Source organism: Eretmochelys imbricata, chromosome 5, assembly GCF_965152235.1.
Source record: "Eretmochelys imbricata isolate rEreImb1 chromosome 5, rEreImb1.hap1, whole genome shotgun sequence".
NCBI classification, from domain to species: Eukaryota; Metazoa; Chordata; order Testudines; family Cheloniidae; genus Eretmochelys; species Eretmochelys imbricata.
This window is the reverse complement of record NC_135576.1, coordinates 89,770,760-89,797,855: the sequence shown is the minus strand read 5'-3', so window position 1 is coordinate 89,797,855 and position 27,096 is coordinate 89,770,760. Positions and strand designations below refer to the sequence as shown.

The 27,096-nt window shown below is 40.0% G+C and overlaps 1 protein-coding gene across 4 annotated transcripts in view; it reads left to right on the top strand.

Annotated features, from left to right (window-relative positions):
- The window catches only part of DAPK1 (death associated protein kinase 1), a 125,193-nt gene that overhangs the window by 64,573 nt on the left and 33,524 nt on the right, over nucleotides 1-27,096 (top strand). For 3 of the 4 annotated variants that reach the window (XM_077817494.1, XM_077817493.1, XM_077817495.1), the window contains exons 4-16: nucleotides 2,901-3,039; nucleotides 4,570-4,699; nucleotides 5,001-5,049; nucleotides 5,137-5,163; nucleotides 5,652-5,804; nucleotides 5,955-6,000; nucleotides 10,184-10,273; nucleotides 12,006-12,098; nucleotides 15,992-16,111; nucleotides 21,097-21,195; nucleotides 21,971-22,069; nucleotides 24,326-24,424; nucleotides 26,281-26,478. In XM_077817494.1, the coding sequence (XP_077673620.1) occupies nucleotides 2,901-3,039; nucleotides 4,570-4,699; nucleotides 5,001-5,049; nucleotides 5,137-5,163; nucleotides 5,652-5,804; nucleotides 5,955-6,000; nucleotides 10,184-10,273; nucleotides 12,006-12,098; nucleotides 15,992-16,111; nucleotides 21,097-21,195; nucleotides 21,971-22,069; nucleotides 24,326-24,424; nucleotides 26,281-26,478 (1,342 nt within the window). Of the gene's footprint in view, nucleotides 1-2,900; nucleotides 3,040-4,066; nucleotides 4,162-4,569; nucleotides 4,700-5,000; nucleotides 5,050-5,136; nucleotides 5,164-5,651; nucleotides 5,805-5,954; nucleotides 6,001-10,183; nucleotides 10,274-12,005; nucleotides 12,099-15,991; nucleotides 16,112-21,096; nucleotides 21,196-21,970; nucleotides 22,070-24,325; nucleotides 24,425-26,280; nucleotides 26,479-27,096 lie in introns of those variants that run through there. The other variant, XM_077817496.1, reaches the window with a different exon arrangement.

The window sequence follows — 27,096 nt, the reverse complement described above, 5'->3', positions numbered from 1 at the left end:
GCAATGGGAATTGACGCTGTTTAGTTTCACCTTTAAAGATGAGACTGTAGAGGAGACCAAGTGGCACTCCAATGCAAGCAAACATTGGTGGAAGTTGTTAGTGTGTTCCTAAATATTTCCCTCGTGTTTATGATAGAAGCCTATGGGTACATCTCCACTACAGCTGGGAGGGCACTTCTTAGCGTGAGTAGACAGACACATGCTAGCTGTGCTTAAGCTAGCATGCTAAAAATAGTAGTGTGGCTGCAGCTGCCCAGGCTAGCCACCTGACTCTATACCCAGGGGCTTGGAGCGGGATTGTACTCAGGTGGCTAGGCCCAAGCCCGTGCTGTTGCAGACGTGCCACTGATTTAGCTTGCTAGCTCAAAGTGCATGTCTGTCTGCCCATATTGGAAGGCTCCTTCCTGCCTCTCCCACCCCTGCTCCCTCCCCAAGGCCTATCCGCCCATGACTCCCTTCTCTCCGCCAAGTGCCTCCCAGCAGCCCTCCGCCAAACAGCTGATCGGGCCGTAAGCCCTGGAGAGGAACCACTGTGGCTGGTGGGTGCTGAGCACCTCCTGGTTTTTTTTCCATGGATGCTTGAGCCCCAGAGCACCCACCGGTGCCTGTTACTCAAGAAAGGTATGTGAAAATAGTCCAGGGGTCCTTAAACACTCTCTCTAAAGATATGGTCTAGCCTAGCGGTTCTCAAACTGTGGGTTGGGACCCCGTTTTAATGGGGTCACCAGGGCTGGCTTAGACTTGCTGAGGCCCAAACCCTACCACCTGTGGTCAAAGCTGAAGCCTGAGGCTTCAGTACTGGGTGGCGGGGCTCAGGTTACCAGCCCCCTGCCTGGGGCTGAAGCCTTTGGGCCTCAGCTTTGGCCCCCCCAGCTCAGCGTGGTGCAGCTCAGGCTTTGGCCCCTCCTCCTGGGGTCATGTAGTAATTTTTGTTGTCAGAAGGGGATCGCGGTGCAATGAAGTTTGAGAACCCCTGATCTAGCTTGTAAGAGAGATTGTCTCGTGAATGTCTCCCTTTCCATTCCTCATTACTCTCTTATCCCTGTGGCAACTACAAGAAACACTCACATTGACAAATATTATTAGGAAATTAGCTTATATATTTTTAGCGATCTCTTAGTACAAATCAGTAACGCTAGATGAGGAGGAAAGCCAGCAGCATGTGATCAGCCACCTTTCCCTGGACCACCAGAAAGAGCTGTGGGCTGTAGATTATGGACCATATCTTAGGGGAATCTCTGAAATATTCAATAATTAGCTGACAGAGTGAGTGTGTGTTCGTGTATCTGTGTGCGCGCATGTGCACGCATGCTTGTAAGGTCTTCTCAACTGACGTCAGGCAAAATAATGAGCCGTGTTTAATTTGTAGGTATTTCATTTTTATACTACTGTACTAACAAAGGGAGTTAAACCTGAATACCTTCCCTTATAGTCTTTAATTTTTGTATTTAATTATTATAGTTTCCTTTATTCTTTATTATTATCATTATTATTGGGAAGAAAATGTCACTTAAAAAAAGACTTGTTTTCCACCCATCTTGATCCAAGCAGTAAGAACTCATTAAGATACACTTTATATGAAATTTGCATTACAATGCTGAAAGTTGTCTCATGAAAAATAGACCTAGTAGAAAGAAAAGGAGTACTTGTGGCACCTTAGAGACCTCGTAGAGCAAGTCAAATGTATTTTCAAAAACTTACACTGATTATAAAGCTATTGTTGTATATGAATCCTATTTTTAATTATCAAAACTTCAAATCTTGATCAAATTTTAAGATCACGCTAGTGGACAGAATTAATACCAATGCTTCTGTGCATCTCAAATATTGTCCTTAAGATGTAATTTTGAATTTCAGACTGTTGAAAATCACTATGCAAAGGAGTGAAAAATAAAAGAACTTTTGAGGGTTCCAGTATATTTCTAATGACATGATTTTTAAGATTCAAGAGGTGACCAAATCAACCAATGGTCTCAGTTTGAATCCCCAAACTGAGAGAAATTTGGAGACTTTTTTAATATGGTGTTCAGATACATTAATAGGTTAAAAAAAAAACAGAATTCAAGACCTTATCTTGCCTCCCCCTTCTCAGTCACTGAGCACATCACCATCAATCCATGTTGATCAGGCTCCTACCTCAAATGACAAGAGGATTATCTTCAACTCCTTACTTTCCCTCTTCTCTCATATCCAAGCTGTGTCCAAATCTTGCTGCGGTTTCCTACACATCCTTTCTGACCTTTGTCGTCTTTCTGTTGACATACCTAAAACTCTCACTTCAGATGGTATGCCCTTGAGGACAGGAACTCTGTCTTCCTCTGTAGAAAGTGCTTGGCACGTTTTGAGTTCAGTATTAGTATGAATGATTAAGGCACTAGATTAAATCAAGGATTGGAATGTGTTTTGGAATGCTCTGAGCACAAATAAAGCATGTTGGGGCTGCTGCTAACTGCAGATTGAATAAACCCTGATCTTGATACCTTCTAATCCTAAAAATCATCTATTATTGTCCATAGCATTTTGCTGCTAGTGTATGTTAAAACATAGTTTAGTTTTCTATCTATTCCAGCAGTTACATGTTTTCAGATATATTTCCTTAACTTAACATTGAATTTTGACTTCTGTGAAGATGGGTACACATGTATGGGGTATTCTAATTTAAGCTATATAAGCCAGCACAAGTTCTTGTTAAAATCTCTCCACTGTATTCTCAGGAGGAGGGGAAAAAAGTCTTACTGATTTTGTAGGTATTAAATTATGTAAATGGTCGTGTTCTGTTTTGATATGAATGTCATTAAGAGCTGCTGGATGCTTTATAAGATGGCTGTGAGAACAGTTAAACTACAAAAATCAATAAGCTAAAATGTTCTTGCCAATAACCCCCGCACCTCTTCTCTCAGTGTTGCAGGTGGAGAGCTCTTTGATTTTTTAGCTGAAAAGGAATCTCTGACTGAGGAGGAGGCCACAGAATTTCTCAAACAAATCCTTAATGGTGTTTACTATCTCCACTCTCTGCAAATTGCCCATTTTGATCTCAAGGTATGTTGAACAGATAATTTGGGGTACTGTAAGCAACCCCCTTAAAGTCCCAATTACGCTACCAAAAAAAATCTCCAGTTGTAATACAGATCACATCTTGAAAATGTGGTTGCCAGCTTATGTAGATAAGGGAGAGAACTCAGCTGAAAAGTAATTGTTTCCAACCGTCTTTAATTTAAAAAGCAAAAAATGCTTTTCCCACATTTACACAGACTGGGAGTTACCAACAAAACAATATCCTGGAAACGGTTTTCAAGAATGATCTTGAAACCTATGTCAGGTTAGAAATTGTATGTAGTGTGGATGTGGCCTTGATTAGAGCTGTGCAAATAATCAATTTTTCAGTTCACTGGCAATTTTGAAAAATCAGAAGAACAAATAATTTGAGGTCAAAGAAAACATCTCATTTAAATTTCAAGCAATTTTTTACTATTTTAAAATAAAATTTAAGGAAATTTCAAAATAGGTCATTTCAAATGAAAAAAAGTTGACACAAAATGCTTTCTTTTTTTCCCAAAAAATTGTGTTTTTTCTACATGAACAATTTGGCAAAACCGACACACATTTGCAAAAATTTTTATGTCAAATTTGTATTTTTGCCCCCCCCCCCCAAAAAAAAAGTTTCCGACAAAAATTTTTACCCTACTCTAATTTTGATGCAACATTCTGAACTGGAAAATTCTTCTGTCTGTTTGCATTCCATGCATCTAATGCTCACTCAGAAGATCTGCATTTCCTTAAACCGAAACAAGACGACAAAATTATTTACTGTCAGGGATGGTTATGAAGCAAGTAGCAATTTCCAAAAAGTGAAAAGACTGTTTCAGATCAATTTGTCAGTGAAAAGAGAAAAGCAATATTATGTGAGAAATGACTATGTATTTTTGCATATGTGAACTCCATTAATATGTTGAATTCTTTTTAATATCATTTTACTAGCTTTTTCTTTTCGTAGTCATCAATATTTTCAAGTATTGAGCATTTTGATATTTCTTCTTGATTTTGGATTGTGGAGGTATATAGGCCCCAAATCAGGAAGGCATCTCAATTCAAGGAAGGTATTTAAAGAGGTGCTGAAGTACTCCTGAAGATAATGGCCATGTCTACACTATGGAAACAAAGGTGAATTTTTAACATGTGCTAGCTAACACATGTTAAAATCCTAGTATATCAGAGGAAGTTGTAGTTTTAACATGTTAGCTGTCCCAGGTAGAGGAGAGCAAAGGGTTTACCTCAACCAGCTAACACTTGTTTAACCTACAACTGCAGTGTCTACACTAAAGGTAAAATCCTGTCACCACAGAAATCAATGAGCATTTTGCCACTGACTTTAATGGAGCCAGGGTTTCACTTTAGGATTTTAACTTGGATTAGCTTGTTTTAGCTAATGTGGCTTCTCTAGGGAACACGTATATTTTTAAGACAAGGCCAAGAGACTGAAACGCATATTTAACTAATGAGCACATTAGTAGCCTTGTAGCCTGTGCATATTATGAAATCTTTTTTGTTTGTTGGTTTTTGTTTTGAAAGCCTGAAAACATAATGCTGCTGGATAGAAATGTACCAAAGCCCCGCATCAAGATTATTGACTTTGGCTTATCACACAAAATTGACTTTGGAAATGAGTTTAAAAATATCTTTGGAACACCAGAGTTTGTTGGTGAGTACAGGTTATGCCTTATATATTGTTTTCTTTTCCTTAAGCCTATGAAATCGTGCATATGGCATGTCTCAACTTAGCTATGATTTACAGAATTTGTGTGCAGTAAATGACATTTTGAGATTTTGTAAAATACACCATATTCCTTAGCAGTAACTTGGTTGTATCGTTGTAAAAGATTTTCTGTTATAATGACATTGCAGGTTATAAATCAGTGTTTTTAAGGTGTCAGAATTAAATAAAACTGCTGTTTGCATCTTTGTTTGCTTATGTACTTCACATACTATTCATTCTCTCTTAGCTCCTGAAATAGTAAACTACGAACCCCTTGGTCTTGAGGCAGATATGTGGTAAGTTAATGAACCATTCTGAGATGGTAGTTGTCATTATTATATATTATATTATTGTTCTGACTCTTTCCCTCTCTCTCTCTCCAGGAGCATCGGTGTAATAACTTACATTCTGTAAGTATCAAAATCCATAAATCATTCTTTGGGAATATTTAATTTTTTTGTTCTAACATTATGTTCTGATTCTGTCCTCTTGGCTTTCAATTGTTTGGTGTATTTTTGATGTCAATAAGATATATACATAGCATATGGCCACTTAACTAAACTGCATTGATTCTACATGATTTTTACCTAATTGAAGTTGAATAATAAAAAAAGCTATAGCATAATTGTTAAAAGAATAGCTAGGAGTCAATGCTGAGATAGTGGGATGGAAGCCTTGTTTAGATGATTAGGCAGTGTTCCAAAGTGACATTAATTTTAATTCTCTGAAGTTAAATCACAGCTTTTGTCTTTGTAAGATCATCATCTTTAAGATACGTCTGAACTCTAAAAGCAGAAAGCCTCTTTTTTTTTTTTTTTGCACTTCCTTGTCAGATCTTGCAGGGATGAAATGGCATGTAGCATATAATATGTACTGTGTCCAATCTTACTTTTAACAGCCTAAGTGGTGCATCACCATTTCTTGGAGAAACAAAACAAGAAACATTAGCAAACGTATCTGCTGTGAATTATGACTTTGAGGAAGAATTCTTCAGTAATACCAGTGCCCTAGCTAAAGATTTTATAAGAAGACTTCTAGTTAAGGATCCAAAGTGAGTCACTTCTGTTCCTGTGTTTCTGCTGTGGTATCCTGAATTACATATCCTGGTTCAATTTGTATTCTGTATTTGTGCTCATTAGTTAAATATGATCTGCTAGAGTCAACAAAGTAATAGGAGTATTTTTTTTTCTCCCATTTAAAGGAAAAGAATGACAATTCTGGATAGCTTGCAGCATCCCTGGATCAAGGTTAGTGTATAAGGAAATCACTTTATATTCTCTTTTGTTTATCATTCTCTGGTATGTATACTTTATGTTTATTCAACTACTTCATGAAAACTAGAAAGCATAAAGTGGTGTTCCCACTTAATAAATATTGCTGTTTGCAAAGCTAAATGGAAGGATGCTGCGTATTGGCTATAGACTTAATTAAGTTATGTTCTGTACATGGTAGTTATGGGCAAGTACTGTAGCCCATTATTCAGATGATAGTTTTGTTTGGTCAGGGAGAGACAAATGTTCAGGAAAGAGTGTACCAACAAAGATACATTTTCTGAATCAAATCCAGTTTCTCCCTCTTCCTAACCTTTTCAAATCTCTATTTAAGTGTGGCTAAATGATGACTGAGCTAAGGAGAGCCATGTCTCTTCCCCACTCCCTAATTGGTCCGAGAAGAGAACTGCTGGGACTGATCCACTTCTTTCCCAATTAATACTTGGCTTGAGTAGGGTTTTCTAAGATATAGTGTCATCTTTTCCACGGGGAGAGAGAGATCTAGGTCACAAGGGGGAGAATAGGGCATCTGGCCCTTTTTGATCATACAGGCCACTTGGTGCAATCTGGCCCATTTCTAAGAGTGTGGTTTTGAAAAATTAAAATAAAATTGTTCCTTCCCCTGCCACTTGTCATCTCTGGAAGACTTGATTTAGCAGTATCCAGAGAGGACCTAACTTCATCAATCATCCCAACATTTACTGGTGACATAATTTCAACAAGGAACTCCTGGGAGCCTCATCCAGCACACTGCTGTATAATAATCTGTTAGATCTTATTAAAATGCAGTTGTGCTCTGAAGTTTGAGTAAAAATTGCACTTTGTTCACTAGATCTGTTCCCTGCATAAATTCCGTCCTGTCTACTTCCCTTTGTGAATTAAATGAAGAGGGACAAAATAAGTGCATACTGCTATTAGCCCTGCAGAGCCAGCACTTCTAACTGGAAGTCAGCTGGATTCTGTTCTTTTTTATGCACAATCAATAATAATGCATTAAGTTCCAGTCAGTTTATACCTATGCAAAGCCAATAAAAGCAGTGGAGTGATGGAAATGTCACTAAGAACATATTCTGGCTTGCAGAACTTTTATGGTGGGTCATGATGATGTACAAGAAGCAGCTTGGTTCTCAAGGTACTTGGTTGAGTTTGCAAGGCTGACAGGGGAGGGGAAAAAAATCTCTGCTTGTTAACTATATGCATTTCATCTGCAAATCATTGAACCAGAATCATGGAACTTCTCTGAGATGTTCTTACAAAGTCTCTTCACAGTATAACTACCCTTCAATAGTTGGTTTAGTACTGATTTTTTTGCTCTAGAGTTAAAGCTGTGCAAATAACCATTTTTTTTCCGGTCCCTGGCAGTTTCAAAACAAAATAGTTTGGGATTGAACAAAATGTTTTGTTCAACCTGAAACTAAACATTTTGTTTCCATTTTGGGCATTTGACCCCTTTTATTTAAAAAAGCAAAGGAATGTTGGCAGTAAAGGGCTAGATTCACAAAAGGACATTCACAAAAGCAAGGTGGTGGTGTTGCCTCCTTTATACCTAGGATGTGGAAGATGCGGGTTTGAATCCCCACTCTGGTGCAGGGACTTGAGCTCAGGTCTCACCCATCCCAGGTGAGTGCCCTAATCACTAAAGTATTAACTGTTGGGGGGAGGGTGTCTCTCAGTATCTCCTATTAAAAGATATTCTACTTTGTATAAATTATTACGTATTCATTGGACCAGGAGCTGGAATATGGGTGTCTCCCAGCCTGAGGGCCCTAACTACCAGACTATAGAGTCATTCTCTCCCCCCGCCCCAAAGAAACAATTGTTTATTTAATGTGAAACAGCTTCACCAGGAGAGATTGTGAGACAGACAACCCAGAATACACTATAGTTCAGGTGTTAGTGCACTCACCTGGGAGTAGGGTGTCCTTGGTTCAAATCCCTGCTTCAGAGTGGGGATTCAAACCTCCAAAAGAGCCGGTGAGTGCTCCAACCACTGGGATATTGGGTATAAGGTGGCCACCTCCATACCACCACAGTTCTGTGAGTGGCAGTTAAGTCTCTTTGGGAACTATAACCCAAAAAACTGAAACATTTCAGTTTGAGATTTCTGAAAAAGTTTTGACCAAAACAGCCAAAATCAATATGAATTTGCAAAATGGCTTTGTCAACCCAAATCTGCATTATGTGGCAAAAAACTGCTGAAAAATGTAACCCTGTTTGAGACAGAGTAACTAAATCAGTTTAGTTACACTAATAGGAACTCTAAATGTACACACACTTAAGCTGATTGAAATTGTACTTAAGCAGTTTTATATTAATGTAGTTACTCTGGTTCACGTTTTCCAGCTCCTGGCACAAGAGAAGAAGTTAGTGTGATAGCCTGAACACCCTGATTTTTCTAGATATCTCGTCCTCCTGCCACCATTTGCCCCCTATTTAAAAATATAACAATCTAGTACCCCTGTTCCATATGAGCCCCAGCCACATCTTCCTGTTAAGCTAAATCGTACACTGGTATTTGGGGCCTTCCTAATCACAGAGCATGTGAGATCACTTAATGCAGGGGTGGCCAACCTGTGGCTCCGGAGCCGCATGTGGCTTTTCAGAGGTTAATATGCGGCTCCTTACCTAGGCACGGATTCTGGGGTTGGAGCTATAGATGCTAACTTTCTAATGCGCTGGGGGGTGCTCACTGCTCATCCCCTTGCTCTGCCCCAAGCCCTGCCCCCACTCCACCCCTTCCCCCAAGGCCCTTGCCCCTTCCCCTGAGCCTGCCACGCCCTCGCTCCTCCCCCCATAGCCTCCTGCACATGTGAAACAGCTGATTGCAGGGGGAGGGGAGAGTAGGTGCTGATTGGTGGGGGCTGCCAGCGGGCAGGAGGTGCTGGGGAGTGGGTCGGGGACTTCTGACCTGTTACTGCGGCTCTGTGGCAATGTACATTGGTAAATGCTGGCTCCTTCTCAGGCTCAGGTTGGCCACCTCTGACTTAATACAAAGATGCACTCATCTGAGGGTTGGTGCTCAGAGTTCGCTCTGAGAGCTTGTCTGTATGGAGTGCCTACTCAAGTGTAAATCTACAGCGCATTAGCCTGCTGTGCACTAAGTGGCCAGTGGACCCCGCTGCCACACACTAAAAGTTCTATAGTACACGTTGACCTAAAGCACCCTATGAAGCTTTTAGTTCATGGCAGCAGGGTCTACACTGCCACTTAGTGTGCTGCCAGCAAGAGGGCTGTAGATTCACACACCAGCTTGCCGCACATTAACTCGTCATATAGGTAATCCCTGAGAGGTGGCATGCGGCACTGGAGCCCATTGCAGTTGTAGCTGGGTTTTGACTTGTAAACTAGTGAAATGAAATGGGAGATGTTGGATACCAAATTGATTATCTTGAAAGCAGAACAAAACCTGGGCTGCATTTATAATCAACCAGGAAATCCTTACAGAAAACAGGTCTTTGCTGGTACACCAGGATCGGGGAGGGGTCTCTGCCCGAGAGATAGAAGTCCTAGGTTAAAGATTAAAAAAAATCAAATGGTTTACAAAACAGTTAACTTTCTTTTGAAACTTGCTACCTTATTACTCTGGAAAGATCTTTCAAATTAATAGAGCAGTCAGCTACTCTGACTAAACTCATTAGCTGGATGTTTCTGCTAAGGCAGTCAGCAGCAAAATAGTTAACTATACTGATACTTGTAATTAATGTTTAGAGGTGACGATTTAATGCCTCTCTGGTATGAATAAGGTTGTACAATTGTTTGTGTATGCCTTTAGCCAGCACTATATTCATAAACTGTCTTTACGACACAATGAGGTGGAACTTCGGGTTTTGGGAGTTTTTTAAACTACAACTTAAGGAAAAAAGAGGGATGATTAGAGACCCTAACTCTTTGGAACACATGAAATTTCTACAGGTGTGGCTTCCTGGAGTGCCTGCTGCTTTCTTCAAGGATACTGACTGCACGCTCTGCTAGGTCTTGCATATTAGAATGGTGCCTTTTTGTATACTTTACTGCAATTCTGTGGGCTTTACTGTCTTTGCAACCTCAGATAATTGTTTAGTTGGAGTTAAAATTGTACAGCAGAAAGATGATTTTGTGAAAGCAGTAGCATAATTGGGGGATATTTAAAAATATGCTTTTGTGCTTCTTTTCCTCATAGCCGAAGGATACCCAACAAGCCCTTAGCAGAAAAGCATCTGCAGTAAATATGGAGAAATTCAAAAAGTTTGCAGCACGAAGAAAATGGAAAGTAAGTTATTTAGCAAGTCTTCATAAAGCTGGTGATGAATGTAATGTCATTCTCTTCTCAGGATAAACACAAGTGAAATATTGTTAATTGTATTGCTTTTTTGCTCAGATGAAGTTTACAATCTGAAACTTCATTAAAAACAGAAAATACATTTTCGTACCAATCAAAGTATTTGCAGTATGGGAGAAGAGGAAGGAGAACCCGCTTCTTGTGTTGACTTGGAGTACATTTGTAGGCACTTAGATGCTGTGGTTGTGGGGATGTAAAAAGCTAGTGTAAAAAGCTAAAGAGAAATTCTGTTAATTACTGAACTGAGTATAAATACTTAAATTATTGTGCATTGAGCTGTATTCATTTTATATAAACTGTTTTTATATAAGCGGCAAAGAGTCCTGTGGCACCTTATAGACTAACAAACGTATTGGAGCATAAGCTTTCGTGGGTGAATACATGTATCCAACGAAGTGGGAATTCACCCACAAAAGCTTATGCTCCAATACGTCTGTTAGTCTATAAGGTGCCACAGGACTCTTCACCGCTTTTACAGATCCAGACTAACATGGCTATCCCTCTGTTTTTATATATTATCAAGACAGTCAAATAACAAGAGTGCATACTTACAATTTGAAAAGCATTTATATTTTATTGTATTTATTTGTATGACTCTAATGTCATGACAAATGTTATAGGTGTGCATGGCAGTGTAAATATGCAAAGAGGCTAGTCTTAAAAAAAAAAAAAAAAAGAACAGGAAACAACTGGAGTTGGTCAAAAGTGGGAGGGGGGAGCAAAAATTTAGTTCCTGCCCCACAAAGATTACAGTCTAAGGCTCTACACCTTGAAAGACTTACGTGAGCCTCGCTTCTGAACCGAAACTGGGTATGGAATTGGCAGAGTATGGGTAGGTGTAAAGAGTAGAATCAGCAAAGGAGAGAACTTCACTTCTTCACCACACATACTGAGAGACCTGCACTTGAAGCAAGGAAAGGAAGGGATGTAGCAGAAGAAATCTATGTACCATGATACCAGAGTTAAGCGAGAGTCAGCAATGGGATGCATGAATTATAAAAGAGAAGTTCCTTCTTTGGGATAGAGGTCAAGAAATAGGATTTTTCTCTCTAGCTTAAGCAATAGAAAAAAATACTAAATATCTGGCCTCAGAATCTGTTTGCCAAGATTCAGTGTCTGGTTTAGGTGGGATCAAGTGTGCTTGTAAAGCTTAAATTGCATGAGAAATGTCAGTCTTCTCTGGTGTCTAAGAAGAAGCAGTGTGTAGACATCTTCATCCTTTTGTATAATGTAATATTTAAAGGAACACTATCAGGTAATTTAGGTCCAAATTAAATTGTGTATGTGTGCACATTTTAAAATGAGAAAATCTGTTCGTAGAAGTATTTTCATGAAATGTATGGCCTGAGCAAGGGGAATTTAGTGCAAGTAACTTTTTTTGTTTGTTTGCATAGAAAAATGTTTAAATCCAATGTTTGCTACCCATTGGTGTTCTACTGAAACAGACAAGTCTGTTTTATTACCAGTACAGATGAAACCCAATGAGTAAACAGTATACACAGTGAAAAACCTGATATATCAAAAATTCTTTCCACTTTTATGTGTTTAAAACACAATTTTCCTTTTCTGTGATGATAAAGTTTGTTTTAAAAGAAGTATCTTCCTATCACAAATGTTTTATTTGATATTTTAAGTAAAAATAGCTCTTCTTCTTTTTAAAAAGCAATCAGTACGCTTAATTTCGTTGTGCCAAAGATTATCAAGATCCTTCTTATCCAGAAGTAACATGAGTGTTGCTAGGAGTGATGATACTCTGGTAAGCATATGTTTTTATTGGTTTACTGCTTTAAATACTTTCTGACATATAACATGAATACTGAAATATTTTAAAATGTGTATATAGGATATTATTTCTGATATGGCAAGAGATAGATTCATGAAGTTTTAGGCCAGAAGGGTCCCTTATGATCATTTATTCTGACCTCCTGCATAACAGACTATAGAATGATCTTCACTAACTTCTGCATTGAGTCCAATAACTTGAGGTTCAAATTTATTTATCATGTTGTTGTAGTTTGATTCATGAGACACTTTCACACCATAGTAATTATAAAACAGATGTATTGAGCATTTGCAGGTTGAGTTGCTCAGGGTACTGTACGCTATAAACCTTTTTTTTTTTTTTTTTTTAGTAAAAAAGCTTAGAATATTTAAAAGGAATTTTTTAAAAAGTAGGTGCTTCTACAGTGTAAATGTTTCAGGAAAACATGTGAGGGAAAGGAAATAATTACGACCAAGCAGTAGCCAAATTTGAATAAGTAAAGCAGTCAGATGTAAAGGCGGGGGATGGGTGTTAAGGAGCACCTGAGGGCTCACCACAGTAAAGGCACAATTGCTTAGCATGCCTTACAGTTAGGAGATCTGTAGGTCTCAGTCAGGACACTACAGAAATCTGTAGGGTTCCTTAGTTTTCAAGGTGTAAGAAGAGTTGTCCCTTGTACTAATAGAGTTATGGAATGCCCTTTGTGTTAGGGCAGATAGAATGGAAAAATGAATGAGATACATACTCTAGAGCAGGCATGGGCAAACTTTTTGGCCCGAGGGCCACATCTGGATATGGAAATTGTATGGCGGGCCATGAATGCTCATGAAATTGGGGTTGGAGTGCAGGAAAGCCGTGAGGGCTCTGGCTGGGGGTGCAGGCTCTGGGGGGGTGCCAGAAATGAGGAGTTCAGGTGCTCCGGGCAGGAGATTGGTGTGCGGGGGCGGGGGGGGGGAGCTGGAGGTGCAGGCACTGGGGTGGGGCTGGAGATGAGGGATTTGAGATGTAGGAGGGTGCTCGAGGCTGGGACCAAGGGGTTCACAGGGCAGGAGGGGGATCAGGGCTAGGGCAGGGGGTTGGGGCACATGGTGGGGGGTGAGGGTTCGGAGTGGGGGTGGGGCCAGGAATGAGGAGTTCAAGGTGCAGGAGGAGGCTCCGGGCTGGGGCAGGGGGTTGGGGTGAGAGCTCCAGTTGGGGGTGCAGGCTCTGGGGTGGGGCTGGGGATGAGGGGTTGGGGGTGCAGGAGGGGGCTCTGGGCTGGGACTCGGGGGGGTGGGGGAGGGAAGGAAGGGGCTCTGGGCTGGGGCAGGGGATTGGGGCTCAGGAGGGGCTCAGGGGTGCAGGATCCGGGCAGCACATACCTCAAGCAGCTCCCGGAAGCAGCGGCATGTCGTCGTCCTTTTTCCCCCCTCTTCCCCCCCCCCAGCTCCTATGTGGAGGCATGGCCAGGCGGTTCCGCACGCTGGCCTGTCCACAGGCACCGCCCCTGCAGCTTCCTGCAGTTCCCAGCACGTGGATCCCGCTGGCTACCTCTAAATGGAGCACGGCGCGACCCCCAACCCTATTCCTGGCTGGAGTGTGGGAAGGCAAGCCCCAGAGCCTGCTCCCCAGTGGGAGCTCGAGGGCTGGATTAAATCAGCTGGAGGACCAGATGTGGCCCGCGGGCCATAGTTTGCCCACCCCGCTCTAGAGCTTCAAGTCATAGCACAGCTGTTCACTGGTAGGGTGGGGGGGGGGAACTTCTGTGCACCTGTTTGTGCATTATTAATTAGTGATAGTGGTAAGGCCAAGTGGCTCCAATTGGAGTTAGCATAATGGGGCTAGGCAGGGTGTAACTGCGCAGTAAGATAGCAAAAGCAACCAGTAGAAATATTCCCCTTCATTCATCCGAGGTAGATGTGTTGAGTTCTACTCTTGTCAGTACATTTTTTTGAATGACACCTTGTGTTTGCTGTGTGTCTTGCCTATCATCTGGCTATGACTGAAGACACTGGAGGGCAATTCTGAGTACTCTGGAATGGCATAGAGGGTAGGCTTGCCCTAGAGTCCTTTCACAAAATTACCCTTCTTACTTACTGTCATGTGTTTAGTTGTGCTACCTGATTCCTGCATTCCAACTTCAGGTGTAGCTAGCAGCTGCATATCAGCAGTGTGTCTGTATAACTTGTGAGGAAGTTCAAGATGAAGAATGTTATAGAAATGCGAACAAATGTGCTTATGATTCTCTAATGTGGTGTTTGCAACACCCTGATTTATTACCATAGCAACTGTTCCTCCCGTTCTCCACTGGACTGGTCTGCTTGACCTTCTGAATTAGTCAAGAATAACAGGATGATTCAGAAAGGGCAAACTTCTAATTACACACAAGTTCTATGGTTGACAGCAATATCAATAAGTGAAATGCAGACAGGAGGCCATTTTTAATTAATCAATTTTTTTTATACTCTTGACTATAACAGGGATTTTTAAAGACATAAAGGTCAATCTGCAAGTGTAAGTCTGGATATGTCTACATTGAAATCAGGAGATGTGACTGCAGCATGGGTGGACGTACCTGAACTAGCTTTGATCTAGTTAGATCGAAGGAGCTTGGATGACAATAGCAGTGTAGCTGTGGGGGCATGAGCTAGCTACTTGAGTATGTACCCAGGCTTCTACTCAGGAAGCTAGCCCATGCCACCACCGCTGTTGCTGCAGTTATAGTGCTATATTGGTACTTGAACTAGCTAGCTAGATCAAAGCTAGCTCTGGAATGTCTACACAAGCTGCAATCGCACCTCCCAATTTCAATGTTTACATACCTTGAGAGATGTTGAGCACCCTCCTCTCCCATTGACCTTGCAGGATGGGCCCAGAGAGTACATTAGACCCTATGCCAAACAAGCTTCCTTTCAGTTTATGCAGCTGTATGCCTTTTAGGTTTAAGCCCTTGGGAGCTATAGTTAGAAGCTTGTAAATCCAGAAGCTTTCTCTTTTTAGCTTGCTCTTCAGGTTTTAATGCAGTCCTTAGGAAATATCCTGTGATCAGTAAAGCTTAAACATTTAATGCATTAGAATGTAAACATCCTTTTTTCTGTGCATAAATAGTCTTAAAAATTAAAAATTCTGCAGAGACTTCTTTCTTACCCATTTTATCCTCCCAGTTTCCCTCCTGTGCAAGTCATGTTCTCACTTCCACTTTCCTTTTCTTATCGTTCTACTTTTGTGCTATTTGTTCTCTCACCCATACTACTCCTGCTCCTATTGCTATACTTTAACACTGAATCACCATTTAAGATATGTCACACCAACTCTTTAGCAGGGAGGAGGATTGCAGGCAAGTGCTAGTGTTTAAAACACTAATAAACTTAGGATAAGGAAAATTAGAGTGATTCAAAAATCAGGCTACATGATTTTCTTTTCTGTGACCTTTTGCTGACTTACTCATGGAGAACACAGATCGTCCCTGGGAAGTACAAGGTTTGTAGATGCATTTTTTTGTTGTTGTAGATGCATTTTTTTAACAAGTTCCTATCACACCTTGCGTCTTCAGCTTTACTTTATACAGCTCTCCATTTAGATGATACATAGAAAATTCCAGTAAGGAAACAATGTGGTAGAAAAAGACATCTCTGGAATCTCACGCAGTAAATAATGTGTATAGATGTGGAAAAAATGCACATCTTATTAGGGTAAATTTTCCAAGTAGTGTTCCTACATTTTAGCAGCGTGACTCTTGTGAATAAGTTTTCCAGTCTTGCAGCTAAATGGCTGTATGGTGCTTTGAAAATGTAATTTTCTTTCCTTTTCCTGACAGGTTCTGGGGGATTTTTTGTTTTTGTTTTTTTACTATTATTATTTTGAAAGCTAATGATGATTTTTTTTTCTATCTCCTTGTTAACTATGAGGATGAGGAGGATTCATTTGTGATGAAAGCCATCATTCATGCCATCAATGATGACAATGTTCCTGGTCTACAGCATCTCCTGGGATCTCTGACTAATTATGATGTCAATCAACCCAACAAGGTATGGTGTTAGGTCTGTGCTGCAACAAGTTGGGGGGCCAGATATCTGTTTGTTCTTGTATGGAGTGATGTGGCTATAAAATAGAAATGTAATATTTGAAATAAGGCTAATGGTTAAATGGCTTGTAAGCCATGTAAATGGCTGTCCTACGAAAAGTTATGTTAGGAGTTCGTTGTTCATTCCTCTGAAACTGTGTGGATATGGATGCCATAATATTTTTCCTAGGCCTCTGAAATGTAAAGAGTACTGTTGCTTGAAAATCAGCACAAAATTTAAGTTTTGGTAATAAAAAGAAAAATATCTGAAACTTGCAATTAAATATAACCACAAATATTTTAAATCATGATGGAAATTGGTGGGGTGGGGGTGGATTCAGGGAAAGGAGTGTTATTTACTTCATTTTCCAATCAAAACCTTCCCCCTTTCCATACCAACATCACAGGAGAACATGCAGGTGTGCATGAACCTGTGTGCAGGACATTGGCAGGTGCCTGCCCTTTGTGAGTGCAATGGGCTACAGGATGAGAGAAGAGCTCCTGCTGTACCTTTTTCAATGGGTATGTGTGTGTTTGCAGCACTTGCTGTAGCTATGCATTGGAAATATAGTAAGAGGCCACACTGGCTTAACCAGGAGATCTTCAATGACCTGAAACTGGGGGGAAGAAAGTGTCCTACAAAAAGTGATAACTAGATCAAATTACAAGGAATGACTATAAAAATACCACAAGCATGTAGGGACAAAATTAGAAAGGCCAAGGCACAAAATGGGATTAAACTAGCTAGGGACATAAGGGGTAACAAGAAAACATTTTACAAATACATGCGAAGCAAGAGAAAGACCAAGGACAGGCTGATTACTCAATGAGGAGGGAAAGACAATAACAGAAAACATAGCAAAGGCCAAAGTGTTAAATGCCTTTATTTGTTTTCACCAAAAAAGTTAGCAATGATTTAGATGACTAACATAGTGAACATCAGTGTAAATAGGGTAAGATCTGATGCTAAAACAGGAAAAGAATAAGTTCAGAATTACTTAGACAAGTTAGATATTTTAAAGTCAGCAGGGCCTGATGAAATACATCCTAGAATTCTTAAGGAACTGGCTGGAGAGCAATCTGAGCCATTAGTGATTATCTTTAAGAATTTGTAGAGGACAGGAGAAATACCAGAGGACTGAAAAAAGGTACTGTATTTGCCCATCTATGAAAAGAGGAATAAGGACAACCATCCAGGGAATTACAGACTAATCAGCTTAACTTCAATATCCAGAAAGATAATGGAGCAAATAATCAATCAGTGTGTAAGCACCTAGAAGATAATAAGCTGATAAGTAACAGCAGGGATTTGTCAGGAACAAACCATGTCAAACTAACCTAATATCCTTCTTTGACAGGGTAGAAAGCCGTGTGGATATGGGGAAAACATATGTGGTATATCTTGACTTTAATAAGGCTTTTGATATGGTCTCACATGACTTTCGCATAAACAAACTAGAGAAATATAGCCTAAACGAACTTACTATAAGGTGGGTGCACAACTGGTTGGAGTACCGTACTTAGAGTAGTTATCAGTGGTTCACAATTGAGCCGGAAGGGCAATATCGAGTGAGGTCCTACAGGGATCTGTCCTGGGTCTGGTTCTGTTCAATATGTTCATAAATCATAGAATCATATAATATCAGGGTTGGAAGGGACCTCACGAGGTCATCAACCCCCTGCTCAAAGCAGGACCAATTCCCAATTTTTGCCCCAGATCCCTCAATGGCCCCCTCAAGGATTGAACTCACAACCTTGGGTTTAGCAGGCCAATTCTCAAACCACTGAGCTATCCCTCCCCCCTAAATGATTTGGATAATGGCATGGAGAGTACACTTATAAAGTTTGCAAACTGGAAGGAGTTGAAAGTGCTTTGGAGGACAGGATTAGAATTCAAAATGATCTTGACAAACTGATGAAATGGTCTGAATTAAATAAGATGAAAGTCTGTGAGGACAAATGCAAAATGGAAATGAATGCCTAAGAAGCAGTGCTGCAGAAAAGGAACTGGAGCTATAGTGGATCACATTAAATATGAGTCAATAATGTAATACTGTTGCAAAAAAGTGAACATCGTTCAGGGATCTATTATAGGAGTGTTGCCAGAAAGACACAAGAAGTAATTCTCCTACTCTATTGAGCACTGATAGAAGCTTAAACGAGGGTACTGTGTCCAGTTTTGGGCACCATGCTTCAGGAAAGATGTGGACAAATTTGGAAGTCCAAAGAAGAGCAACGAAAATTATTAAAGTTCTAGAAAACATGACCTATGAGAAAAGATTGAAAAAATTAGGTTTGTTTAGTGTGGAGAAGAGAAGTCTGAGGGTGGACATAAGTCTTCAAGTATGTAAAAGGTTGTTATAAAGAGGAGGGTGATAAATTGTTCTCCTTAATCACTGAGGACAGGACAAGAAGTAATGAGCTTAAATTGCAGCAAGGGATGTTTAGGTTGGACATTAGGAAAAACTTTGTAACTGTCAGGGTAGTTAAGCACTGGCGTAGATTACTTAGGGAGAGGTACTGGAGTCTCCATTTTAAGAACAGGTTAGACACACCTCTGTCAGGGATGGTCTGTATAATACACAGCCCTACCTCAATGCTAGGGGACTGGACTAGATGACCTATTGAGGTCCCTTCCAGTCTTACATTTCAGTGATTTGATAAAGAGGAGGCAGGGTGGGGTGGGACGGATATCATGTGTCCTTGGTGTGGTGTGGGTGGGAAAGGAGACAGCCTGGATACCACTGGCTTTAATGTATGTGTTGGTGTGAAGGAGATGTGTTTGAAGAGAAAGGGAGTGAATATTGGGTCGGAGCAAGCAGGAGGATTTGCAGGGGCTGTGAAAACCAACCATTCATTTGATAACTTTATTTATTTAAGACTGCGGTAGAGGATTGCAGGATTGAGAGCAAGATTAAAGATGGTTTAGTGCATATCCGAATAAATTACACAAGAAAACTTTTGTAATGCTATTTTTAACAGCCATATAATGATAATGTAATATATTTACTCACATTCATGTTTCCAGTGCACACCTTGGAGCTGTTCATCTCCTAGCATGTGTTATTCTTGGAATCAACCTTCGCTTTTGCTAGGAACTGTTTCTTCGTGTAGGTCAAGATACCTGCATTTAAAATGTTCCCTTTGAATCCCAGATTCAGGGCATCAGTTCTTCCTCTTTGAACGGACTTTTTAAAATTGAGTATGTTTGGATAGTTCACTTGCCAAAATTGGGTTTGTAAGACTAAAAAAAAAAAGGAAATAGCCCAGGCTATTTCTAAGAGGAAACAGAAAATATGATATGGGTAGTCACGCGATTAAAATTAATCCTGATTAACCACACTGTTAAACAATAACAGAATACCATTTATTTAAATATTTTGGATGTTTTCTACATTTTCAAATATATTGATTTCAATTATAATGCAGAATACCAAGTGTACGGTGCTCACTTTATATTTTTTATTACGAATATTTGCACTGTAAAAAACAAAAGAAATAGTATTTTTCAGTTCACCTAATACAAGTAATGTTGTGCAATCAATTTATCATGAACGTTGAACTTACAAATGTAGAATTATGTACTAAAATAACTGCATTCAAAAATAAAATAATGTAAAACTTTAGAGCCTACAAGTCCACTTGTCGCAAGATATTTACGTGCTAGATGCTCTAAAGATTCATATGTCCCATCATGCTTCAACCACTGTTCCAGAGGACATACGTCCATGCTGATGACGGGTTCTGCTCGATAACCATCCAAAGCAGTGAGTTCACACCTCATCCCCCTCAGATTTTGGAAGGCACTTCAGATTCTTAAACCTTGGGTCGAGTGCTGTAGCTATCTTTAGAAATCTCACATTGGTATCTTCTTTGCATTTTTTCATATCTGCAGCAAAATTGTTCTTAAAATGAACATGTGCTGAGTCATCATCTGAGACTGTTATAACATGAAATATATGGCAGAATGCAGGTAAAACAGAGCCGGAGACCTACAATTCTATGAACTGCCCGAGGAGTTCAGTCACAAATTTAATTAATGCATTATTTTTAACAAGCATCGTCAGCATGGGAGCATGTCTTCTGGAATGGTGGCTGAAGCATGAAGGAACATACGAATGTTTAACATATCTGGCATGTAAATACCTTGCAACGCAAGGTACAAAAGTGTCATACAAACACCTGTTCTCACTTTCTGGTGACATTGTAAATAAGAAGTGGGCAGCATTATCTCCTGTAAATGTAAACAAACTTGTTTTTCTTAGCAATTATCTGAACAAGAAGTAGGACTGAGTGGACTTGTAGGCTCTAAAGTTTTGCATTATTTTGGTTTTGAGTGCAGTTATGTAACAAAATTAATTGTGATTTTGTAAATTTTTTTTAGTTAATGGTGTCAGTTAACTGCGATTAACCGACAGCCCTAATAGGTAGTGTTGTGTGATGTGTATTGTTCAGCTGTTTTCTGAGATGGGTTGATTTTTTTACATGATTTCATTACCAAAAAAATCTTGAGGATCATTTGTTATCTCTCTGGTCTGTTTTCTTGGTGCAGTCACATGAAATTGCCAGATAAGGCAGGAAGGAAGATGGCACGCATCTCTAAAATAGTGTGCCCACTGCTTATATTCAGACTTCTAAAACCTTATTTAGGAGCCTAAATAGAAGAGAACTTCAGGTGCCCAACTCATTTGAAAATGAGGCTGTGTTTATTTTGGTCATAAATATAGATTTAGAGCCTAATTTTAGGCACCCTAATTTGAAAACGCTGGCCCATGTTCGTAAATTATTCCCTGTAGACCATTTATCTAAACGTGACTTTCTCTCAAGAATATGGAAAATCAGTTGTTCCTTTGTACATTTGTAAGTCCAGTTGCTATTTCAGCATTCTTCCCCTCCACATCCAAATCTCTCAAAAGACAATATTTTTCCCTTTTTTATTCTTTGTTTCAGCATGGAACACCTCCACTGCTAATTGCTGCTGGCTGTGGAAACATTCAGATGCTTCAGTTACTCATAAAGCGAGGATCCCGTATTGATATTCAGGATAAGGTCAGGATTCTATTTTGTATAACAATTTTAGTTGGTACTAGTGAGTTTCCTATCATATTAGTAGGTTTATTGCAGTTAATGTAGTAAATTGTTTCAAGTTATTAGTCGTAAAAGGTTGTTTCTACTTTAGAAAGTGTCTTCATCGAATTAGTTTCATATTTCTCTTACACCAAATTAGCTAGAGTGCTTTTCACAAACCTCTACAGAATGATAAATGTACTGCTTAATTACTTGAGCTGTCATTCCTATTAAAACACAAAAGCTATAATGGGGATCCTTTGTGAAAAACATTTATACTTCTTGAAAAAGTGTTATGTGGTGGCTTTGGCTCAAGTTGCCTGAGCCACTAACTTGTTAAATCACTATTTATTGACTTAAAGTATTTGGGAAAGTATTTATTTTCTCCATGAAGTGTTGTTCGGTGATTCTTCCTCCCACCCCCAGCAGTTTGGCAAACTATCTTTTAAGAGAATACGGGGATGTTAAGATAATTTGATATTAACTCTCGTTCAACTGACACGAAGTCCCAAAATCTCAAGGTTTTGATGAAAGCTCTAGTCCTGGCTCGTCTGGAAAACTTGTGTAGGTTTTCTTGGTCTTATTGTTTCTTTGGCTTACTTTGGCTGTGGATGAGCCTCCTGTTGTTCAGCACATACGTACGTGTGTGTGTGTGTGTGTGTGTGTGTGTTCGCGCGCGCACAAAGTTATAGCCTAGTGAATATCCTGAAGTGCAATGTTTTTGTTCATTATTTTTATAATACAATATTTTGAACAGGCTGGGTCTAATGCAGTCTACTGGGCTTCTCGACATGGTCATGTACAAACTCTGAAATTTCTCTGTGAGAGCAAATGCCCTTTGGATGTTAAGGATAAGGTAAGGAAAAAACTCTTTTCGTTGTCAACTTAAATGCTGAGAGTATATTTTTATGAACAATTAACTGTATTTTAGGGTATGACAGGCAGTTTACTGTTACTTTTCGCCATGCTAACTAGATTACGTCCTATAATCCTAATCCTAGCAGTGGGAGACCTAACTCATAGGAACTTCCCTTAGCCCAGGAAGCCTACCTCCCGCAACACTTGTCTGGGGAGGCATACCCTCTGCACCCCTAGCCCTAGCCTGGTAACACCTGCTTCCTGGAAATAAATCCTACCAAGCACTTAGTGCTAGAGCCCTAACCCTAACCCTAGCCTGGGCCCACCTGCCTTTTAGATCCCTAACCCTAGCTTGGGCAGGCTTACCTCCTGCAACCCTAATCCTGGGAGACCTTAGTACTAGAACCGTAAGTCTAGCCTAAATGAGGCCTACCCTGGAACCATAATCCTAACCCAGGGAGGCCTACTCCTGGAAACCTAACCCTTGCCTGGGGAGTCCCACCGCCTCGAACCCTAGCCTGGTGACATCTACTTTGAAACCTAAACCTACCCTGCAGAGTGCTTAGTGCTAGAAACCTAACCCTAGCCCGGACCGGCCAACCTCCTGCAACTCTAACCCTAGCCCAGGAAGGCCTAGGTCCTAGAAACCTAACCTTTGTCTGTGATAGAGCCACCTCTTACAGTGCTAAGCCTACAGCAGGGAGTCCTACTGCCTAGAACCCTAATCTTAACTCATGGAGACCTACCTTCTACAACCCTAACCTTAGCTGAGAGAAGCTTACCTTTCAGAACCAGAACCCTAACCCTATCCTGGGGAAGACTACCTCCTAGAACCTTAACCCTGACTTGCGGACACTTATCTCCCAGAAGCCCGACCTTCAACTCGGGAGACCCATCTCCCAGAACATTAACCCTATGGCAGGGAAACTAACCTCCTTCAACCCTAACCCTAGCCCGGGCTGGCCTACTTCCTAGATCCCTAGGTTCCTGAGCTGCAGTCACACCTTTGATTGCAGTGTAGATAAATCCTTCATCAGTGAGACAGATCTAGTTGTTGAGGAAGAAGTCCTCAGCTTTGCCTTGTATCAAAGACTGTCTTTGTAAGTCAAGTGACAATAATAATATAGCTAGTTTTGTAGTCTTGTAGTGATGGTGTTTTTATTGGGAAAATAAACCCATGCATATGAGTGTGATAAGGAGAGTGCAAAGTGCACTTATATACTTAATGAAAATGCTTCAGTTTCTCATAAAGAGGATCTCCCACTGATGTCCAGGATAAGGTCAGAACTCTGTTTTCATTTATCCTGCATGAAAAGAATTTTGACTTGAAATTGAATGTAGCAAAGGTTAGTGCAGTTCAGAGCTAATGAAAAATTACCTTATTTCCACTAATGTTACTAAGGCCAGGTCAACACTAAAAAATCTTGCCATGATAATAAGGTCAGTTAGGGATGTAATTTTTTTTTAAGCATTTTTATGCCAAGAAGAGTCCTCGTGCAGTTGCACCAGCATAAAAGTGCTTTTGCCAGGTTATTTTATTTTGCTCAGCGCACTGGTACAAACTGTATTGGCAAAAACATTACTTTGGCTGGATAAGCTGTACGATGTTTGTATGGGCCAGCCTTTTTCTAGTGTAGGCCTGGCCTAAATAAACTATTTATTTTGCTTTATGGAAGATGTTAATCCCTGAATAAAAGTTCTATTCTATGCTCTAGGAGCCATTACAACATTTAAAAACCGTATATTATCTTTTTAGTATCATATGACAACATAATAACTTCTCATCAAACTTCAAATAATTACAGCACCTTCGCCGCCAGCAGCCCAGGAGAAAAATCTATCCCCTCAGGCACACGTCCCTTCCCAAGTACTGGGGAGAAAAGATGAACCATAGAGCATGCCCCACATGTTGACGGATCAGGTCTCTGGCAAACAGTGAGGAAATAAATTCCAGAAAAGGAAGGCCTTCACAGATAACACACTCTGCCAGTTGCTCCCCCCATTTATAACAAGGGAGCTGTAGCTTGAATGTCTACACTGACTGTATTTGTGGCAGTATGGCATGGGAAGAGATGGTATCTCAGGTAATTGGGCCCAAAACCATCTAGATAGAGCATTAAATGTTGAAACCTACACTTCGTATTCCACTCAGAAACTCCCAGGCCGCCAGTGGAACTCGCAGAGAACTGATATTCCGTTCATGGGAGTGTGACAAATGAAATAACACTTGAATGTGCTTGCTCTGTCATTGCAGTCTGGAGAGACAGCGCTCCATGTGGCAGCTCGGTATGGTCATGTAGATGTGGTTCAATATCTCTGCAGCATTGGATCCAATCCCAATTTTCAAGACAAGGTAGGTAGGCTCAGTTCTTCTTCCTCCTACAGAAATATGAGTTCGTTCAGCATAAGTAACCATAACTTCTGGTCTTGCCTTATAGCCCCTTGCCATGTTTCAAATAGAAACTATTCTGGTGTTTTACCTCCTAGTAAATGGAGACTGTTCATAAACTGTGTGCATGAGAAAGCTACCTTTTTTCCTTGTAGAACACCAAAGTATCTTGAAATGATTTACAGAAGCTTAAGGATGGAGAGAGCTGCACCTCTGTTTACACAGCAGAAGTGCAAGTTGTGTGCAGTCTTGTGGAAGGCAGATCACACTCGGAGCTGGAAATTGAATACTGGAGTTCTCACTCCAAATTTTTTGTTTCAACCACTTGACTAATCCCTAAATAAGTGAAATAATTCCATATGAATGAGGACATGTTTTAAAATGAGAGAACCTAGATAAATAATTAGCTTCAGTTGCATGGAAACAGCAAGACAGGGGTGCCAGTATTTGCAGGCAAGTGACTGATAAAAATGATGAGCCAAAGTGATAAACAACTTATTTTTTTATACATATAAAATTAAGGAATCAAATTATATAGCTATAATTTTGATAACTTATTGAATTCAGAGAAGAAACATGCATTTCTTTAAAGAAGACATGTTTAACATATTTCAGCTATTAATTGGAGTCCATTGTGGGGAGGTGAAAAGGGAAATATATCATCCAAAAAACCCAAACAATTTCCAAGCTCAAGTGTCTCTCAGTCCTTGGGAGCTCCTTCTCGCTACAGACAGTCTCAAGTCTTTCAAAATATTGTCTGCAATGGGAGAATCTGGAACTGACTCAGGCAGTCACAGAAGCAAGGCAACAGGCAAAAGTTGCAAACCCAACCCTTTCTCAGTCAGCTGAAGCCATCCCCGTACACACATGTCTAAAGGCTTCACATGACTGTTACTCCTTCAGTTACCATGGAAAGCTTGAGTCCTCTCTACTAAGTAAGATCGCCTGTAGTATGAGCTTCGAGTATCTGCTTCCCTTATGCCCAAATAAATCTGTTAGTCTTTAAGGTATCACCGGACTCCTTGTTGTTTTTGCTTCCCTTATAGCTCAGTGGAGGGGTGAGGAGGTTACATCTGCAATCCCATTGCCCTTGTCGTTTGGCAGGACCCTTCTTCCCTTTTAATCTTAACTGGTTATAACCCGTTGTACTTACAACTGCATCTTCTGTAGAACATTTGTGTGTCTCTTATTAAACGTTAAATTAGAGCTTAAAGATTAAATATTTTAACACGTCTTAGGGTCCTTAGTCACTTTTGAAAATGGGGCTTATGCTTCTAAGTTACTTAGGTATGCTTTAAAATCTTTAACCTTAACTGACTTGTGGAAGGCAGATCACACTCAGAGCTGGAAATTGAATACTGGAGTTCTCACTCCAAATTTTTTGTTTCAACCACTTGACTAATCCCTAAATAAGTGAAATAATTCCATATGAATGAGGACATGTTTTAAAATGAGAGAACCTAGATAAATAATTAGCTTCAGTTGCATGGAAACAGCAAGACAGGGGTGCCAGTATTTGCAGGCAAGTCAGGTATCACTATTATGTTTTGTACTAAGAAATCTGCATTCCTGGAATCCAGATGGTTAAGAGAAGCTACTGAGTTATCATAATCATTGTGTGTGTCAGGGTGAAGTACACCCACATTGAGAAAGTTAGCTTAATAAATTATAGTGATGCTAAATCATTTTATAGGATTTAACTTGAATAGACAGATTTCTTTTCTTTCCCCTTCTTCCGGTTTTACAGGACAAGCTGGGGAATTGGCACTGCTAGCACATAGTTTCAGCTGTTTTTTGTTTTGATTTGTCAATATTGATAGGAAGAAGAAACTCCTTTGCACTGTGCTGCTTGGCATGGCTACTACTCTGTTGCCAAAGCACTTTGTGAGGCAGGTTGTAATGTGAACATTAAAAACAAAGAAGGGGAAACTCCACTCCTGACAGCATCAGCTAGAGGTTACCATGATATTGTGGAATGCTTGGCAGAACACGGAGCTGACCTTGATGCAACAGACAAGGTTAGTTATGGGTGAATGAGTCACATTTAGTCAGGAATTATATGCAGAGGACATGAGTGATACAGGACTATTTATACCTCTAAATTACTTTCCTTAAAATACTTCATTTGACTGCTTCAGGCCATCATTCTTTTTTAAAATATAAGCTCTCTAATGGATTATAAAGAGAAAATTGATGGCTGCTTCTAAAAGTTGCTGACTGATTTGTTCATTCATACTGGAAATAACCATTCCATTATTATGTCTGTATTCATGTAATACCACCTTATTAAATCTGTTTATCTGTCCATCACACTTTATGGCTGACACACATTCTTTATACAGAAAATAACTGAAATACTGACTCTTGTAATTGCAATAAGCTATTCATTTTTAAAGGACAAAAGGCAATGAATTTATCACTTGCCTTCAATACCTGTGTGTCAGATAAAGAGAATAAATAATTTGTTTTCCAATAGTCTAAACTACAGCTTTTTAAAAATTGCACTAATTCAGAATTACTTTTTTTCCTCTCATGACTGGTATTGAAGAAACCTTGAGTTTCGTTGTTTATATTAGCATACTGATGATGGTTGTTATTTCTGGAGTTTCTATTGCATTTAAACAGTGCTTATGTCA